Genomic DNA, 21,273 nt, shown 5'->3' with positions numbered 1-21,273 from the left:
GAGATGGGTGCTCGACTTCCCATCAGCAAGTGATGTCTATCCACTTTGTGGGAAGCAGGACCCCAGTACGTGCAACAGCTGCTTTGGAAGACAAGTGCCTTAATAACAAATGCCCCTCGCTCATTTCTCTAAGCTTTTATTGCTGATCTTGATGCCTTTTGGTATGGAATATCCCCTTGGTCGTTTGGGGTCAGCTGTCCCCGGGTTGTCCCCTCCCAACCTCTTGCCCCTTGGGTAGGGTGTTGGAGAGACAGCCTTGGTGCTGTGCTGGTGCTGCTCAGCAATGGCCAGTGCATGGGTAGGTCCACACCACCCTAACCCCTATATGGGCTGCTATAGGGGAAGTTAACCCTATCCCAGAGAGACCCAGTACACTAAGATATGCTGTTTGACACCGCCATTTGATACATATATGCACACTGAATTAAAACATGTAGAAGTTTTTGGAAAACAATACTCTTTTCTCGATAGAATAACTGACTACCCAGTTTGGTTCTGTATGACAAACCAGTGAAACTAGTGTGAAGCATTTCTTCTTTTATATATATTATTTTTTTAAATTGCAGACATAGGTATAATTAAGAAAAACTATGCAGAGCAGGCTTTAAAATACAATGGTCCTGAAGCTTCTTTCAATATTTTTTTTTCCGTGGAGGACATACTAAGCCAAATTACACATGCATGGAGTCTGCTTTCACACAGATCTTACAGACAAACCCAATTATCCAGCTTTCTATTAGAGAAGCTAGACAATGTTTGTTCTTCAGCCATTAACTGGTTTTGGAATTTGTCATGCCAGATGAATCTATAATCAAATCTTGGAGGGTTTTTTTATTTAATAACAGAATAGGTACGGCTTCACAAAGTCTGAGTGAGTTTCTTTGTGTTCACAAATAACAGGCACTCCTCTGAAAATCTCTCATTAAGAGGAGAATGCTAATGTAGCAGAGCTCAGAAGTGCATGGAGCTAAGTTTATTTCTTAATAAATAATCTCCCTAGGGAGGGTTCAAAAAATAACTTTCTGAGCTACCAAGCTTATGTTGTTGGTTTTTTCTCCAAAACAAAGGCAAAGTTAGTTTTTAAATCATATTTTTAAAATGCAAAATTAAAGCTTATGCTTTCTGGGCTCACTTGCCACAAAACCTAGTCATGTCCCTTGTTGTGCCTTGTGGTCATTAGTGTGTTTTTAAAAGAAAGTATTGGAAAGATTTTTTTTTTTAATAAATTTGACAATTGTTGGTTTAAAATTGTAGCAGTGCTTGAAGCCAAGTCACCGCCTCCAGATCCTGAGGGTATTTTCAGAATAGTGAGGGATATTACCAGTACCTAATGGTGATGCACCTGTGGCTGTGAGTGGCACCTTAAGCCCTGGAGACAATGCACAGAACCAAAGTCAGGCTTTATCAGAAAGCGACACTCACGCTTAACCTCTGGAGCAGGATTTTGAAGACCAGACCCAGGGGAAGGCGACTTGAGCCAGGCTGAACGATGCCAGGCTGGGAGCAGAGGTCTGTGGTGGGTGGCCTCAGGGTGGCTCTTCTCTCCCTGTGTCCATCACCTCCCCGCCACAGAGCAGCCTGGCAGCTCCCACCCCTATTCCCACTCGCCAGGCTCCCTCCTTGGCTGGTTTCTGCTTCTGGGTTTGCCACAGCCGTGTGTCCCCTTGCTCTGCTGTGGGAGCACAGTCCCCGCTTTAACAACAGCCGAGGGATGTCGTAGCAGGGATTTTCAAGCAGAGGCAGGCAGGTATGTAATATATCAGGAGAGGGAGCTGGGGAAGCTCTTGTTTTCCAAAATAGGAGGAGGTAAAATGTAGTTAAACTATTTGAATGAATACAGCAGAACAGCAGTGTTGTACAGTTGGCAAAGGAAATACAGTTGGATGACAGAATGACAGTCGAACTTCCAAAAAAAAAAAATCTGTTTTCTGCTTTAACGGATACATCTTTCAGTCTGCTCTTCAGTTTGGTGTATTACATTTTTCTTTCTGCAGCTTGCAGGAAGAACTGGTGAGTTTTCCAATTGGAGGATAAACAAGACTACCTTTTTGCATGGACCAAGGAGAAAGATAGGTTACTTTCCTTTCCTGTGTTTTCTCTGTTGTTCATTGCTTAGGTTTCCTACGGTTGCCTAGCCTACAAAGCTTTCCTTTTTAACTTAATGCTGAATTTGTTTCGATTAAACTTAAACACAAAAAGGAGGTCTACAGAGGGTGGAAGCAAGGACAGGTATCCTGGGAGGAATACAGAGAAATTGTCTGAGTAGCCAGGGGTCAGGTTAGGAAAGCTAAAGTCCTGATAGAATTAAATCTGGCCAGGGATGTCAGGGACAACAAGGAAAGTTTCTATAGCTATGTCAGTGATAAAAGGAAGACTAGGGAAAACGTGGACCCTCTGCAGAAGGAAATAGGAGACCTGGTTACACAGGATATAGAGAAGGCTGAGGTACTCAATGACTTTTTTGCCTCAGTCTTCACCAGCAAGTGCTTTAGCCACACTGCCCAAGTTGGAAAAGTAGAAGGCAGGGACTAGGAGAATGAGGAACTGCCCTCTGTAGCAGAAGATCAGCTTTGAGGCCATCTAAGGAACCTAAAGGTATGGAAGTCCATGGGACCTGATGAGATGCATCCGTGGGTCCTGAGGGAACCAGCAGATGAAGTTGCTAACCCACATTCCATCATATTTAAGAAGTCGTGGCAGTCTTGTGAAGTTGCCAATGACTGAAAAAGGGGAAACATAACCCACCTTTTTGTAAAGGGACAAAAAAGACCTTGTAAACTACAGGCCAGTCAGTCTCACCTCTGCGCCCAGCAAGATCATGGAGCAGATCCTCCCGTAAACTACGCTAAGGCATATGGAATATAAGGAGGTGATTGGTGACAGTCACCATGGCTACACTAAGAGTAAATCCTGCCTGAGCAAATTTGGAGGCCTTCTGTGATGGGGTGCAGCGTTGGTGGATAAGGGAAGAACAACTGTTGTCATCAACCTGGACTTGGGCATTAGATTTGACACTGTTCCACATAACATCCTTGTCTCTAAATTGGATGGACACAGATTTGATGGATGGACCACTTGGTGGATAAGGAATTGGCTGGATGGTCTCATTCAGAATTGTGGTCAACGGCTCAATGTCCAAGTGGAGACCAGTGATGGGTAGCATTCCTCAGGAGTCAGTATCAGGACTGGTGCTGGTTAACATCTTTGTCAGTGACATGGACAGTGGGATTGAGGGCATCCTCAACAACTTTGTGGACAACACCAAGCTGTGTGGTGCAATCAACATACCAGAGGGAAGGGATGCCATCAAGAGAGACATTGACGGGCTTGAGACATGGGCCCACATGAACTCATGAAGTTCAGTAAGGCCAAGTGCAAGGTCCTGCACATGAGTTGGGGCAGTCCCAAGCACAAATACAGGCTGGGCATAGAATGGATTGAGATTGGCCTGGTAGAGAAGGACTTGGGGGTGCTGGTTGATGAGAGGCTTAACATGACTTGGTGATGTGCGCTTGCAGCCCAGAAAGCCAGTCATATCATGGGCTGCATCAAAAGGAGCGTGGGCAGCAGGTTGAGGGAGGTGATTCTGCCCCTCTGCTCTGCTCTGGTGAGACCCCACCTGGAGTCCTGTGTCCAGCTCTGGAGCCTCAGTACAGGAAAGACATGGACCTGTTGGAGAGGGGCCAGAGGAAGGACACAAAAGTGAACAGAGAGCAGGAACACCTCTCCTGTGGGGACAGGCTGAGAAACTCCAGAGTGGTTCAGTTTGGGGAAGAGAAGGCTCCGGGGAGACCTTATTGCGGGCTCTCAGTACTTAAAGTGGGCTTATTAAAAAGCTTAAGACAGACTTTTTCCCAGGATCTGTAGTAACAATGTTTTTAAACTGAAAGATGGTAGATTTAGATTAGATGTAAGGAAGAAATTCTTCACTATGAGCGTGGTGAGTCACTGGCACAGGCTGCCCAGAGAAGCTGTGGATGCCCCATCCCTGGCAGTGTCGAAGGCTGGGTTGGACAAAGCTTCGAGCAACCTGGTCTAGTGGATGGTGTCCCTGCCCGTGGCAGGGGGGCTGCAGCTATTAATAGATCATCTTTAAGGTCCTTTCCAATGCAAACCATTCAGTGATTCTAGAGAAGAACTATTTTCAGTGTTCAGTTAACAACAATTTGTTTCTCTTTGCTTGTAGGAAAGAGTGCTGGATGGATTAATTCAGCATTTAGTGTGAGCTAATTCAGCAGTTCAGTGCAAGCATACAGTTAAGGTATTTAAGGGTAGCTGAACTGTGCAGGATTACCTTTTAAGCTATCGACCGCAGTACGTAGTCATCGACACATTAAGACATAGGCATGCACAGTGCTTTTTCCCAGCAATTTCATTTTGGTGCCCTTTGCAGCAGTCCCTCACTAATTATGTCCAAGTTTATTTTAATAGAAGGGAGGTGAATGTCCTCAAAAAAGCATTCCACTATCTGGCATTTTAGTTCTGCATGCTGGGGAAGGAAGAGGCAGAGAAAAACCTTGAGAATTTGAGCCAGCTAGGTTTCCTAGGGAAGCAATCCAAATGTTTCCCAGATTGCCACAAACTGTTAAGTTGTTTACAGTAAATTTTAACTGGAAGATCCCCAATGGAGCCAGATGCCGTGGCTGTTTGCAGAGCTGTGGGGGGAGAGGTAGAGGTAGCTGGGAAGCAGAGTTGTAGGGGTGGGAGAGCATCATTGGAGGCAGAGTGCTGGCAGCTGTAACTCCCTGAAGTCGTTTTGCAGGAGAAGGGGAGGAGAGGTTCAGATGGAGGAGAGTTAGCTGAGATGCTATGGGGACTTTTGTTTCATTTGAAGACTTGTAGCCAACAGTCTGCCTCTTTCTTTCCAGCTTCTCTTTAGCTGCAAGCAGTTTCACTGCAGAGTGAACTGACCTTGTAAATCATCCACCTTTTTACCAGTAATTCAAGACCTAGGCCTTCCAGGGTACAGTGAAGTTGTAGATTCTCTGTGTAACAGACTTCTTGCTAAAATTCTTGTTTCTTGTTCCATTAGCAAAATGTTACGCCATTTCTGGATCTGCAAACACCAGCAAGAAGTGCTTGGCTTTGTGTTGTCTCGACTTACAAGTCCCCTTTGTTTATACCGTTGTTTTAAAAGCAGCAACAAACACTGCAGATTAGTTGTGGCAGGAAAATTAAGATTATGTGACTTTGAGAGAAGTCTATTTATTTTACTTTTAGAAATAATTACTAGTTGAGAATTAAAAATTCCTCCTCTAAAATCTAAATTGAAATAACATCTATCAAATAAGTCCATTTGTTATGGAGAAATTTGGGGACTGAGGAAAATGGGAGCAGGAAAGGAAACTGCATCTTTGAAAATGGAAGTGGGAAAGGAGACTTTATCTTTAAAAGCATGATAAAAGGGCATGGACATGGTGATTCTTTTCTTTTTTTAATCACGACAAGATGTGTTACTGTAAATGATGTAGCGTAGTGACATTGAAATTATGAGCCTGAGGTATCACTGAATACTCTTCAGTCAGTAGTACACAGGAAAAAATTTAGATTATCGTTTCATGTTGATAATGATCATTTCAGTCTTTAAAATATATAGGTAACTGAAAGTAACTTCATTTTTAAAGATCTGTTTTGTCTTGGTTTTACATTAGGATGTCAGATCTTTTCTTTCCTCTTATCTCCTCAGGCATCCAAGTAGACTATTTGCACTAATTGGTTTATGATATCAAAGCAAATATTCATGTTGCAGCTCTTCTTAAACAGGAATCAGTTTGTAGCTGCAAGCTCCCAAGTACAGGTGCACATACAGGCATGTTGCTTAATGGTATTGGCGGGAGAGTGGGCAACCCAGGATAGGCATGGCAGACCTAAGATAGAACTTGATGGTCTCCAGAGTCAGGCTAAGAATAGGACGCCAAACTGCATAATTCTTTAGAAAGGTGTACTTGGTGTAACAGGGTGCAGAGCTGGGAATAGTGCTTGACTTTAAACGTGTCTTCTCCCAGGTTCCTGTTCAAAAATCACAGGGACATGAGTATCATTTGTCACCTAGATCAGAACTCAAAGTCCTCGGCACTTTCAGGGTTTAACCCTTTCACTCATGCTGCCGTTTTTGCCAGTCTGCATTTTGTCAACAGTGTTTCAAATCCTTTCTTTCTCAGTTGGTTGGTTGTTTTCGTTTGTTGACAATTTAGAATAAACTTGTGTTTTATTAAGAGAAGATAATTTCCAAACAACTGTCTGTGAAGTAATAAAAAGTCTTGAGCCAGCAACAAGGTAGACAAAACTATTTCTTACACTTTTGCTTTAAAGACAATAAGTGCAGTTATGAGTATGTTTTTGCATGTATTTTAGCTCACACTTTTTCAGGAAGTCTGACTGCTCTCCAAAACCATGCCGTCTTTATTTTCTTTTCTAGCTTTTACCTTCTAAGCCGTCTAGTAGCATAAAAGAGGAAGAAGTGATATTGTACAGTCATTTCCTAAAGGATTATTTTTCACTGGAATGACTGAAATATATGTGCATGCATAGGTAAAATTGTGTGTGATCCATTTGAAAAGAATACTTTCATTTGAGAGGATAATCATCATGTTAAAATTAAAGGGCTGGGCATTTTCTATTCTGCTTATGTTAACTAATGAATCACTTTTCCTAGATCTCTGTCTTTGCCTTCTGTAGCTTTAGTAATGGGCTTGTCAAATTCCTGGTGCTTCCCCCAAGCAAGAGTAACAGAGCAGTGGAACAGGCTGCCCAGGGAGGTTGTGGAGTCTCCTACTCTGGAGACATTCAAAACCCGCCTGGACACCTTCCTGTGTAACCTCATCTGGGTGTTCCTGCTCCAGCAGGGGGATTGGACTAGATGAGCTTTCAAGGTCACTTCCAATCTCTGACATTCTGTGATTCTGCGATTAGGGCATCGCTTAAAATGTTTAAAGTTGGGCATCAAATAATAAAGTTATTCAGTTACATCACTCCTAGAACGCTAAAGTCTTTTTTTATCTTTACATTATTTATTCTCACAGCCTTGGTCCAGAAGGTTCTTAATCATTTGCAATACTAAACGCAGAGAAGAAAAATGGCACTTTAGTAGTTTTAATCAAGTATTCCCATTTTATCAAACCAGAAAATAAAATGCATAAGAAATTGTTACTTATTGTTGAATTGCTATCCATATCATCTCGTTTTCTGTACTGGGGAAAGATCTGTAGAATTTGAGACTTCAGTTATGACTGTGGTGCCTGTCTCAATATTAGACATGAAATTATCTTATATTCATATGATTCATTGCTCAGCCTTCAACATATATATTTGAAGATGTCAGCTTCAGAAGAACCTAATAGGTTTCCTGAACATGTAATAATTGCAGCACCTTTCTTGAAATGCCAGGATTTCAGGACTTAAAATCAGTTATAAATCATATTCTATATTAATAATCTAAAACATTTTGTTATTTAGCGCTGGCAAATGCACTTCTTAATGCTATTTCTATTCAGCTAATCTTCTTCTCTGTCTGCCTGTCTTTATAAATGAGAACAGGCTCACTTTGCTTTGGCTGGGTGTGTGTGCTGGAGTAACACTCGACGTCTGAAGGAGAATAGTAGATTCATCCATGCGATGGGCTGCAGTCATCCGCCTCCGCTTTATGTGAAACAGTAGGACTTTGTACAACAAAATCTAAACAACATGTTGAATTTGCATGTTGCTAGTTCTTATCTTTCAGAATATATGACAGGTTGTTTTGCGTAGCTACAAATCGTCGTCATTATTATTATTAGATAATGGTTATTTTTACCAATGTGGTCATTCTGATAATTTCCTACGATGTTTGTGGTTGAGCACTGACATGGGGTTGTTTTAGCAGGATGTGCCCCACAGGGTGCTGAGTTCCCTTAGTTCTCACAGAATTACAAAAACTTTAAGTTTCAGCATCTTGTAGGAGTTTTCACCTCTTGCCGCCCATCATCTGCTCACTTCTTATATTACTAACATTCTTGCTGGGAAGAAAATCAGAAAAGGTGCTACCTGAACCTCAGCAAGGTGCAGTAGTCCAAATGAACATGAGAAGTAATTGTGAAGCTATATTGTTGCATTTGTTTTATTAACTTGTTTTGGATGAGATTTTTCAGGACCTAGCTCCGTCATGTTTGGGATGCTTTGCAAAAGAGGGAAGCAAAGAAAAAATTTGTTGCCCATATGAGATATCGTGAAACTTCATGGAAGTGTCTGGTTCAAGTAGAGAATTGCTGGATAAAGGACTAAGAGAGTTAGTCCTTGGCTTTTACTCCCCTGGTACCAGGCTGAGAACTTCTGCAAGTACTATTCTATATATTCATCATTGACTTGGATGAGGGAATAGAGTGCACTGTCAGCAAGTTTGCTGATGACACCAAGCTGGGAGGAGTGGCTGACACGCCAGAAGGCTGTGCTGCCATCCAGAGACCTGGACAGGCCGGAGAGTTGAGTGGGGAAAAATTTAATGAAATATAACAAGGGAAAGCATAGAGTCTTGCATCTGGGCAGGAACAACCCCAGGTTTGAGTGTAAGTTGGGGAATGATCCATTAGAGAGCAGTGTAGGGGAGAGGAACCTGGGGGTCCTGGTGGACAGCAGGATGACCATGAGCCAGCACTGTGCCCTTGTGGCCAGGAAGGCCAATGGCATCCTGGGGTGTATTAGAAGGGGAGTGGTTAGTAGATCGAGTTAGTAGTTAGTGGTTAGTAGATCGAGTAGATCTCCTCCCCCTCTACTCTGCCCTGGTGAGACCACATCTGGAATATTGTGTCCAGTTCTGGGCCCCTCAGTTCAAGAAGGACAGGAAACTGCTGGAGAGGGTCCAGCGTAGGGCAACGAAGATGATTAAGGGAGTGGAGCACCTCCCTTATGAAGAAAGGCTGAGGGAGCTGGGTCTCTTTAGCTTGGAGAAGAGGAGCCTGAGGGGTGACCTTATTAGTGTTTACAAATATATAAAGGTTGAGTGCCACGAGGATGGAGCCAGGCTCTTCTCCGTGACAACCAATGACAGGACAAGGGGCAATGGGTACAAACTGGAATGCAGTAGGTTCCACTTAAATATGAGAAGAAACTTCTTCTCAGTGAGGGTGCCGGAGCACTGGAACAGGCTGCCCAGGGGGCTTGTGGAGTCTCCTTCTCTGGACACATTCAGCTCCCGCCTGGACACCTTCCTGTGTAACCTCATCTGGGTGTTCCTGCTCCGGCAGGGGGATTGGACTAGAGGATCTTTTGAGGTCCCTTCCAATCCCTGACATTCTGTGATTCTGTGAGTTCAAAAAAGATAAAGCTGCAAAACTGTGCAGAAGTGGAGAGTTTGTGTTTCTTCCCTTCCCAGGCTTTGGGCAGTGGGCTTGCTCTTTTCCCTTGCATCTCTGTTGAATGATACTGCAGAGAGAGTAGCAAACCAACTTTTCTGTTTTTGCAACAGTAAGGTTGGCACCTTACTTACTAGTGCCCTGTGTAAATACAGCCAAGCACAAAAGGTATTAAAACTTTTCAGTCCTGTCTGTACAATAATTTCTTTAGAAATGTCAGGAATTCAAGCCCTAGCAGCATTTCTGATTAATACCTGCTTCTAATCTTTGAAACATTTGTTTTGTGGCAGAAGATTAATCACAGGAAATTATCTATTCCAAAGGTCTTTGGTTTATTTTTTATTGCTGGAAGATACATATATTTAAAAGCCAATGAGCATCTCCTCCTAGGAGGGTACATATTGCCTTCATCTGTCTCCCTTTATGAGCCTGCTGCATGTTGACAAGTCCTATAGAATTATTTCCAGCCTGCTTGAATGTTTTTTCCCTTTTTCAACTGTAGGCACAATGGCAAATCAGACTTGCAGTATAAAATGTATTTTGCTGGGAAATGACCGTGGTGAATTTGATGCCGTGCTGGTTAGTTGTTGTATTTCAAGGCAGAAGAGCTATATTTGATCTTGGGGGTGGAAGAGAAAACCACAGTGTGCCGGCTGGTGGCTGCTCTGTCGCTAATTTATTGGCAGTTTGGGGGAAAAAAAAAAATCTGCATTCTCTTTTTCTTTTTTAGCCCAGATTTTAGCATGAATTATGGCACGAGCTATTTCAAAAAGAGTCAAGTGGAAAATTTAACTCCTTGGAGAGTTGTGTGTAGGTCTGAGCCATAACTGAGGCTTTGAACTGTCATACTCCTGCAAATCATAATAAAGAGTAATAGGTAAAAAGCCACTGCTCCTTTAAATCAGTGTCACCAGTGACTCAGAATATCTATTGATTTTTTTTTCTTTATTCCTGCCAACAGTTTCAATTAACATTCAGCAGATCCACTCTGAGAAAAACCTGTATAAAACGCTTCATAATATTTTGGTTTAATGCTGCTTTTAAAATTCTGTTTAAGCAATAAGCATTTTAAAGTAATTATACCTGTAACACATTAAAACATTAATCTAAAAGGCTAGTATAATGCCCAATTCATAGCTTTTGTTATAAATTTTTGAGTGTATAATTATGAGAATGTATATTTCATCAACTTTTTTTCAGCAATGCTGTACAAATTTTAAAAGTCAATTATATTCACCCAGACGTATTGCTTTCTGAATACTGGAGAATTAATGGCATGGTTTTGAAAAAAAAAAAACAACCCAAAACATGCACCATATTTTCCCTGCAAATAGTGCGTGTACCAACAAATCATCTGGACAAAATGATTACAGGCTATTTGTCTTACCCTTCGTAATGCACTAAGCAAATTTCACTGCTTCATCCACACAGCAAGCATTTGCTAATTTGGGGTTTATAGCACATTTGTCAGACCTTTTACCTGTATTTGTGCATTCTGGAGGGGCTAACTGCAGATGTGCAGCAGCTGTTGTTCCAGATAGGGTTGTGTGACCATATTCCACAGGGAAGCTGAGTGGAAGGAAGACAACCTGAGGCTCTGTCGTTCTCCAGGAGATCTTGAAAGCCGCAGAAAAAGAAATGAGAAGGGCAGCCATTAGGGAGAAGAGCAAGATGCATGTGTAGAATAAATGCATATTAATAAAAAGGTTTGCCTCCTGAGTCACTGTGCTTCCCATTTAGATTTCCACATTGACATGTGGCACTTGCTGTAATTGCTTGCATTAAAAAGTAATACCGGGAATGTATATGCTTTTAGTTTTCACTACAGCAATTTATCAACTGGAAGAAGAAAAAGAAGTTAACATCGTACTATTAGCCATCTGTGATCTGTGGGTCACAATTCGGCAACCATTGGCAAGAAATCTTTAAGTCCAACATGATTATCTCTGAAATTTCTTTCAGAGCCACATACATTTGTAGCTGATCTATTTCTTAGTTGGTACACGTGGATCTTTCTGAGATCTTTTGCCATTTCACAAACAAACTTAGTGTGTCCGTTTCCATTCCATCCCAAGCAAGCAAGAAGTTTTCGTTTGCTTTCAAGACTGCGTGTTGGGGAACTTCACATGTTAAATGTAACTTCACTGCCATCAACATTTGGAGGCCCCTGAGCTCTCTTACACATTTGTTTTTCTACTGGTTTGGAAATTAGCAGGTTAAAATAAAAAAGCTGATATGTATATCCTGCATGGCAAGTGAAAAATGTTAAGAAATAAATCACTGGTGTTCTTTTGTGCAAAGAAGAATTGATTTGTGGAAGATGTGGTGAAATGGGGATTGAAATTTCCTGTATTGTAAATTTAAAATGCCAGAACAAGTGAAGACCTTCAACGCTAAGTGGTGTCCAAGGGTCATGACAGGCTCTAGGCTGAAGAGCTATCAATTGTTTGCATGCTTCGGTATCTAACTGATTCAGGAGCTGAAGGGCGTTTGACATCACCATTCTAAAGCTTTTCCTTCTGAGGGCAGTCTGAGGTGTTCAATCTGTATTTTCCATGTTCTGGCATTTCATCATTGTTCTTTAGCCGTTTTCCTAAAGAAATGGAGGATATTATAAATTTACGTTGTAAAGAATAATGAATATGAAGCTTGATGCAAGGAGGATTTAATCACAGAGAAATGCCACCATTGAAAGCCTAGTGCTCCCAGAAAACATGAGACCATCTGATGTATTTCAGTATTGTTAGAACCTTGTCTGTTGCTTGCCTGTGCTGCAGCTGTGATGAGAAGGACTCTGGAACATCATCACAAATCAAATAACTAAATCTGGTCCACATGAAGGTGGTGCAGTGTCCTTGGAGTGGAAAAGAGAGATATAAATTCCTAGTCCATCTCCAGGAACCCCTGTCTCATGAACTGGAGCAATATCAGTAAAAAGGTTGAGCAGGAAACCTCCTTTACGGAAAGGAAAAATGTGAGAAGGGAGAAATGAGGTGAAAAATAGCTACAGTGGGGACTGGAAAACTCCCCAGGTCAAAACAATAGGAAAAATGGCTAAGAAAAAAAAAAAAAATTAAAGCCAAACTATTAAAATAAAAGAGTCACTGAGACCAAAAAGAAAAAAAAATAATAAGCAATGAGGAAGTGGAAAAAAAAGGCAGATTTGGAACAAATACATTGTTTTATCTTTAGCCTGTGCCTTTTTATGAAATGTGAACTTAGAAGACCTTTGGTAGCCAGATCAATAAAATCTTTAAAATCATTTACTTAGATTGAAGGCCAAAAGAGAAACTCTTGTGATAAAAACTTCTGCCTGTATTTGCCAGAACGGGGTAAAAAGTGTTCACCGCTCATCTGCCTTCCCATTGATTTTCTTTCAAGCTAAGAAAAAATGTGCTCCATTTGGACAGAAGAAGACATTGACGTACCTTTTCCTGATTTAGCAATGTAGAATACAAGGCAATGGTCCCTTAAGGGTAGTTAAAACCATAGAACAAATGACAAGTCTACAAAGATGCAAGAGGAAGCAAGTTTCTGTCTACATATGAGACCAAACTGCCTGCAACTACTGTCCGGCAATATGAAGGATGATTTGCTTCATTTCCAGTTGCTACAACTAGAGAATTTATTTCTTAATTTAATGCTTACTTCAAATGTAATTTGTTTAGGTTTTTCAGGTGTTAAATCAGATGCATGCTGAATTTAAATTTAGCTTTTTGGATATATGTTACATTTTTATGAAAAGTAATCAGTGATCTGAAACACAGTGTTTTTTAAAGTACAGTTTCTTTTGTCACTGTTGTATTTTACTTTAGTAAACTTGTAGTTATTATTTGCATTAATGACACCATATTCATTTTTCTTTGGAAAGAAGCAAGCATCGTTGTACATTTATTGGGCTATAAGTCTTATATTGTGTTTAGTGAAAACTGACTCTTCTGCCTATAAGATAAACCTTTGGAAACAAAATAATGTCACTGGTGATAACCTAGTTTTATCTCAATATTAATTAATTAATTGTATGTGCCATTGGGCTATTTTCTCTGAAGGGATGTTGTCCTGCATTTTTCTGAAGCTTGGGTTTGTGCGTTCTCGTTTCAAGGAGTGTTAAACCTGAAGTTAACGGAGCACTTCTACACCATCATGCATAAGCTTTAAATTATATAGAGATGTGCTTGACAAAATGTGTTCAACCTCTGACCTTCTGAGAGCCTTTCCCAAGGAGAACTGAAGGTCACCTGTTGTTAGCTGTATGACTGAGACTTGGTTGTATGATGGTTTGAACCTGGCTGGATTTCTTCATCTTCATGTTTTTAAAAACAGTTATTTGTGCTCTATTACTGTACTGTAACGCTGAAAAAAAGGTCACGGAAATTTATATTTTTACATTAAAGTATCTCAGAGAAGGTCGTAGAGTGTGATCATTGCTGTGCTCTGGGCAGGGCTGGATCAAATGCTTTTTCAGCCCTCAGCTGAGTGAGCTGGGAGATTCTGGGTTCATTTGTGTTGGGTTTCATCTGAAAGCGCACAGGCTTTTCTTCCACCTGTGTGTCAAGCTTTTAGAATAAAATTTGTCTTTAGACATGATTTTTAGCATCTTCCTGTCACAGTTGCTTGGTTTTTTGTATTTCAGTATCTCCTGTAGCATATAATGTCATAATAATCCATGATGTCCTCAAGCAAAAATAGAGTAGGAAGAACTTAATTCAGAAGAGTGCAGCTGTTTTGCCTCATGATTTGTTTTCAGCTGACCTTTGATAAGAGCTGGTTCATACTTGCAGATTTTTAGAATTCATTTTGAGTGTGTGCTTGTCTGAACTTTTTATTAATTCTCTTATTTTGCAGATTGCAGATAGAAGAATCTTCTAAACCTGTAAGGCTATCACAGCAGCTGGACAAAGCCGTAACCACAAACTACAAACCAGTGGCTAATCATCAATATAATGTAAGTACCTTTCAGTATTTTCCCTTATTCTCCTAGCCAGAATCTGACTCAGGACACCAAAATCATTCTGCTGCTGTCCTGCAGCCCTTTGGGTCACAGTTAGCCACTGTCTTTGGAAATGTTCCATGTTATCTCATTTCTCCCTGATTTTGTCTTTTGGGGATGTCCTTTCTGTCTCAAGACCAATGTCACCCTTGGGGCTGAGGTCTGCCAATTTGAACTCTCCTGTGTTACCTGATGAGGGCAGACCACCTTTACCCAAGCCTTTTCTGGTCTCTTTATTACATTCTTCCTTTGGACTCTTTTTGAAATGTAATTTTGAAATTTGGGGATAAAAGGCACTTCTGGCTTTGTGCTATGGGGTGTGGAAGCACTCCTTTGAGCCAAATAAAATACCGTATGGAGGTGGGTAAAAGACTTGAAAAGAATCATTGGTTTCCAGTTCTTTGCAGGAGATGACAAGTAGAAAAGAATAACAGGTGACAATTTTTCCCAGTTTCATACCTTCCTAGTACATGTTATTTGCATCATTATCTTTGTCAATATTACACCCACACTGCTGTTTCAAATCAGTTGATGTACATACAAACTATAATGTACTTTTTCTTAAAGATCCTCTTTGAGTAATTTGTATGTATGCATATATAATCAGTGTTACTGTTGAATGTGAGAAATGGTAAGTCATACTGAAAATGAATCACTGTGTTAGTCATTTAAACTTCTACACTTTTTATTAACATTTTATTTACATAAAACAAATGACAATATACTGGGTGATATTTAAGCATTATTCTGAAAGGCAGTCTCTCCACAGAACCAAAAATAATAGTTTATCTCTCATGGGACTGTTGTGTAGTAGTTACTATTCAAAGTCTGATCTATACATAGATAATCATACCAATATAACTATTTCAGCTAAGGGAATGACATTTAACCAAAATAGTCACACTGGTGTATCCTGCTATGCAAATGCAATTTTATATGAGCATATTGTTTTATGATGATACTGTTATTCTTCTTCTTTAATTCTGGAATAAGGTACAGTGATGTGCAGCTTCAATTTTTACATGGATTCTGTGCAATTTCGTTTACACTAGCATCATTACAACAATAGGACTTCAACCTGGAGACAACCTTTGAATCTTTATTCCAGTTGCCAATTGTCGTATCATTATAGAAATTTAAATCTTAGATGAGATTCAGGGGGTATAACCAAGATGTAATCAGCCTTCTTACAAGTTATGACGTTCTTGTGTCCTAATTGTAATGATTTTAGAGGTTACATAGCAGTCCATGCTTATGGAAATCCATTGGCAGTGTGTTTACTTTTCCTGTCTGTCTTGAAGTTGTTCTGATGGAAAAAATCTAGTAGGACATACCTATTTATACTTGAGTCATTCTTGGCATTGCCTCTAAAGGCCCAGGCATGGCTACTTTCTACAATACCTTTCTTTTCGTTAAGTCTTCTATTAAGGTTCAGGTTAGATGGCTGAAAGGATGTACGTCTGGGAGAATAAGTCTACGATCTTTTAAAACCTCTTGGTTGAAGTTTTCTGATGTTTTCAAGCAGTAGTTGCTTTCTTAAAACTTGCTGTATTGCTTATAGTCATGTAGAATCATAGAATTATAGAATCATAGAACATGACAGACCTGTTGGGGACAAGACTTTTCACAAGAAGGAACAAAAAATGTACAATCTACCATAAATGCTGATACATTCAGTCATCTACTAAGGAGTTTCTGAAGAAAGAAGGAATATCTACTAAATAAGAAAGTAAGGAGTAACATTTCCTGAATTAAGAGGTGGTAGAATATAAAATGGGGCTTAAGTGTGTACCCATAAATGAACATACAGCAGGAAGGAGTAAGAAATTACATGTAGAAGGGAAATAGTAATAGCTTGTTTGAATACAAGGATGGGGAAAGTTATTTTTTTTTCCCAAGAAATTACATTAAGCCTGCCTTTTTTTTAGAAGAAATTGCATTTCCATTACGATATATGCCAGGATTATAATTCGGCTTTTTGTCTCTGGGAAAGGGACCTTCGTTTTCCGTATATCTGTATGTGATACGCATCTTTAAAAAGTTGCAGTAAATGTTCTTGCAGTTGGGATCTTTCTGTGACTTAATTATTTTTTGTAATACAGCAGGAGAGTTCTCTAGTGGTCCTGGTTACCCCTTCAGAGGCTTCTTTGTGGTCTCCCCTCTTCCCACTCTCCCGTACTAAAGAAATGGGTACCCGTGCCTCAGGGGATGCATAAACCTTTAAGACTTTTTTCGAACATCTTTAAATGAAACTTTAGATTTAGTCTCACTTCTTTATCACCTTCATATTAGCTGTCTACCGAAGCAGTGTAATACATCAGTTTCAGTACTAATGATTCCTTCCAAGAGGGAAATTCTGGCAGCTTTTCAGCAAACTTAGCAACATCCTGAGAAGGTAAACAAAGAGAAATTGATTTCTGTATGAAGTCTTGCAGGGAAAAACACCTTCCACTCCAGACAGCTTGTTCTAAAGTGGTCCTTCCATTAAATCAAATAATGTTTTAATGCTTTTTAAATTTAAAAACCACGCAGTTTTAAAGAAATCCAATTAGTTTACCGTGTACATGCATTCTGTAATATGGCTCTCAACAAGTGCTTTACGCTTACTGCATAAAAAATCCTGTTTGCAAAGAAAACAGGAAGGAAAAAAATGAAAGGCTGCATTGTAGCTTGCTGTGAGCAGTGTACTCACAAGACAAAAAGAAGAAAACAGCGACAGATACCACGCTTTTTTTTTAATATCACTTGACAATGCGCTCCGTGTTTTCAGACAACAGCGGGAGCTGTTGCTGAAGTTGGAGGGAGATGCCGGAATGTTGCTAATTAAAACGTGGGCAACTGGGGCGCCAGCTGCAAATAACTTTTCAACAAAGGGAGGGTTTGATGTTCAGTTTTCTGTGCAAGTTGTTTTTATACATTAATGAATTAAGAATTTTAGCATATTCACGTTGCATTTGTAAATGGAATACAAATACTCATCCTTGATTTACTTCAGATCATCCAAAGAATTTAAAATAGATGTTCCTGTTGGGGAGAGTGTGCACTAAAACAATAGAAGAAGAAGAATGCTGAGCATTACAATTTACTATTATAGCAAAAAAAAAGATTGTGCTTTGGTTAAAAAGTCTAGTTCATGTTATTTCCAGGAGACTGTTTTATACCCATTCGTGAAATAGTCCTGTCAGAGACCTAAGATCAGTGAAGATAATGTTGAATTTCCTTATTGTTACTTTGTTCCTTTGTGTAGGAAGCATCAATTTTAAAGCGAGTCATTTTTTTTCTTCACATGGAGAGAGTTGTAGCTCGTAGCTAGTTGCTAGCTAAGCACATTTTCGCTATATGTCATTTGAAGAGGCACAAACAGTACCATGGATTTTTCATTGTTGTTCTCAGAGATTGGCTTGAGAGTCCCAGTAGCTTTTCCCGTTATGCCGTGTTACTTACCCGTTGTTCCCACAGCTTTGCCACGCACAGAAGGAATAATAACTTCAGTGCTTCGCTCTTGTTCTTGCTCCTTAAAAACAAAAAAAGAAAAAAAACAACAACAACAAAACCAAACAAAACCCACAGAATCACAGAATGGTTGGGGTTAGAAGGAAGGGACCTCTAAAGATCACCTAGTCCAACCCACCAGCTAAAGCAGGTTCACCAGAGCAGATCACACAGGAATGTGTCCAGGTGGGTTTTGAATGTCTCCAGAGAAGGAGACTCCACAGCCTCTCTGGGCAGCCTGTTCCAGTGCTCTGGCACCCTCAAAGTAAAGAAGTTCCTGCTCACATTCAGATGGAACCTCCTGTGCTTCAGTCTGTGCCTGTTGACCCTCATCCTATTGTTGGGCACCACTGAGAAAAGCCTGGTCCCATCTTCTTGACACCCACCTTTGAGATATTTATAAACACTGATAAGATCCCATCTCAGTTTCTCTTCTCCAGGCTGAACAGACCCAGCTCTCGCAGTCTTTCCTCATAAGAAAGATGGTCCAGGCCCCTGATCACCTTCGTAGCCTGCTGATGGACTCCCTCCAGTAATTTCTGGACCATCTTAAACTGGGGAGCCCAGAACTGGAGGCAGTACTCCAGATGCGGCCTCATCATGGCAGAGTAAAGGAGGAGGAGAACCTACCTCCTCCTGCTGGTCACAGTTTTCCCAGTGCACCCCAGGTGAAAGGAGAAGATTGGTTTCTTCCATCACTTCAGTTTGACCTTCCGCCTGAGTTTGTTTCTGGTTTTCTTCTTGTTCATTTTGTTTGTGTTGTTTGAGGGGTAGACAATTGCAGAAGGGTTGGTAAGAGCGGGCATAACAGCTGCTGTTAGGGCAGTGATGCAGCCTGTAACTGGCTGTCTTTATCTTTCACACTGCATCCTTCAACTTGAATTGTTTTGAGTCAGGGAAAAATTGCTAACCTTAAAAACAAATACATGTTCTTTACTGAAGTGACCTCAAATGTACACAGGAACCCAGAACTCAGTCAGTCTTTGTAAAGAGATATGCCTTTGTCTCACCTACTGTCTTCTGGACTTGACCTCTAAAGTACCGGAAGCTTTTCTGGCAGCAAATTAAGTCACATTAATCCATCTCCTCCTCTTGTGAAATGTTAACATGTGCATATATTCAAAACATTAAGTCGCTGGTCCTAGTCTCCCATAAGGCAGTGCCTCAAATGCAGTAGGGCTCTATTGAAATCCAGTAAGGTGGTGTTAACCAGTATCAGCCATGACCTGATCAGCAGCTGCACAGAGAAGTGGGAAAACTCTTTGAATCCCTGAGCCAAAAAAGGCTGAAAACTCAGGCTCAAGAAAGACCCACTACCGTTAATTGCAGTGGCTAACTAGAAAATTCTGCTTCCAGAAGAACATACTGTCAGTGTCTTGGTTTTTGAAGAGGATCCCGTAAAGTTGTAGTTCCTGCTTTCCTTCTTATGTGGAAAGGATGTACAGTATATCCTATGGGACGGTAATTCCTGTGTTTGACTATGGAATACCAAAAGAGAAAAAATCTGGAGCAGTATTCAGACCGGACAAAAAAAAATTGTTTTACTCAACTAGATTAGATTTTTTTTTAATGTTTGGGTTGCTTCTGATGACTAATTTTCTTCTGAAAACATAATGTAACATGGTGCTGTCTGCAACTTTGTGCATGCCATGTATTCTCTCTACCTTGGTCATATTCCATGTAAAACAATGATACTGCCATACTTTGTGATGATCTTACTCATCTGTTTATTTGAAGCACTTTCAGTCTCACTGCTTATGGGCTGGTGGATTTGCTCTTTGACTCTCTTAAGCTTAAAAGGCAAATAAGCCATTTTCAAATAATACTAGAAAATAGAAACCAAATTTGTTATTGTAAGTGGAAATGCAACTTCCAAAATACACAGTGTAATGGGGTTCTGATCATAACAAGTGCTTTTCAGTGCTAGCATGAAGTATCAGCTTTACACTGTAGCCTGAGATGTGACAGATCCATGTATTTTTTAATACCAAAGGGACAGCTATCATGCTAAAATAAATTTAAAATGCATGTCTAAAACCCTGCGTACTTCATTGTCCCCAGAATGCACCCCTGTCCTTGCAGCAAGTCCCCACAGCTTTGCACTGAGTTAGAACATGACAGTGGTAGTAAATCATTGCTCTGGAGAGATGGTTTCTCTGGCAGGAAAAATGTAAATGTTCATCATGTATCTTAGTAAATTCTGACTTAAGCGAGGTGTAAATTAAAAGCATTTTTAATGCCTCAAACTGCCTATTGTCAGATCAGATGAAAATACAGCATGGAGAACTTTTTTGGCAATCGGGTAGTTGATTTAGCGTGTTGCTTACTTGCAGGCAGCAGAAGAGACAAGCACTTTCACACATCCCCAGTTTCATCCTATATTTTATGCAGCAAAGGGCCATCCCACTTCCCACTCTTTGTATCATTTATTTTGATGCCTCATACAGAAACCCATGCTCACCTATCAGGCCATGGGTAGTGCTGTAGGTCCCAATAGACTTTTGGGTGAATGAGAATTTCCCTGCTTCTTCAATACCTATATGACTACATGAATATACCCAGTAGAGAACTGGCCGACTGCTTTGTTGGTGGAGTTGCAGTGAACCCTGAGAGCACCCTGGCCGTGCCGCTTGGTAAAGAGTTCAGCTTGCAGCCACAGGAATGGTGTCATATTATGCTCTTTAGCTGTTTACTAATATTCTGTTATGTTTCCTGACTGTATTTTGGTTTTGTAGTTTTAAAGAGTGTCACCTGAGTAGACGTGTTCATAAATATTTCAATGCCATTGCAGATCTAGTTCATGTATTTACAACTAGATGCAGTCTACTGGCATTATCCTGTGTAGTGAAACTATCCCGGCAGACAAACAGAGATTGAATCCACAGTCGGGCTTCCAAAACTTACAAGTAAAACCTTCTCAAGGTCAGCAGAGGTTCCTAATGAATTGTCTGTTGGACTTTCAGAATAAATGTTTTTATTACTATTGTTTATAGCAAGGCCAGTGTCCTAGATTTTTGTTGCTACTGTAGTTTTCCTGGCGTAGCAGTTCTGCTGTAGATCATGGCAGCCAACATGATGTTCCGTGAGGCCGTTTTACTTAGTGCTACAGTTTGCTATTGTTGCAAAGCTATTACTGTTTTGAAGATTGTTTTTTTTAAATGCAGAGGCTAAAGAGTTAAATAACTACACTAACGTGTATTACTTTGTGTGGAGAGGTTGTATCTTCCCTAACACTAACATGCAATTGGAAAAGCAGACAAGTATTTGGTTGCCCAAGCCCATCTTAGGTTTTAAGCAGAAGCAACAGATTTCAAGGTACAGGTTGGGAAAAATTGCTCTGCATTCAGTTTAACAACACCCATCTGTTTCGGGATTTGAAAGAGAGAGTTGGCTGGCCAGAGACCTGTGAGCAACGGCAAAGGTGGTAATAGTCTTTAGCCACGTTGGGACTGAGACCAAGAGACA

At 40.4% G+C, this 21,273-nt stretch overlaps 1 protein-coding gene across 2 annotated transcripts in view; it reads left to right on the top strand.

The window, feature by feature from the left end:
* The window catches only part of GTF2F2 (general transcription factor IIF subunit 2), a 96,168-nt gene that overhangs the window by 65,635 nt on the left and 9,260 nt on the right, over window positions 1-21,273 (top strand). For both annotated transcript variants that reach the window (XM_005501806.3, XM_005501807.4), the window contains one exon: window positions 14,172-14,271. In XM_005501806.3, the coding sequence (XP_005501863.1) occupies window positions 14,172-14,271 (100 nt within the window). The remainder of the gene's footprint in view (window positions 1-14,171; window positions 14,272-21,273) is intronic.

Source organism: Columba livia, chromosome 1, assembly GCF_036013475.1.
Source record: "Columba livia isolate bColLiv1 breed racing homer chromosome 1, bColLiv1.pat.W.v2, whole genome shotgun sequence".
Taxonomy (NCBI): Eukaryota; Metazoa; Chordata; class Aves; order Columbiformes; family Columbidae; genus Columba; species Columba livia.
Note: the sequence above shows the minus strand (reverse complement) of the source record. Positions and strands in the feature narration are given on the sequence as shown.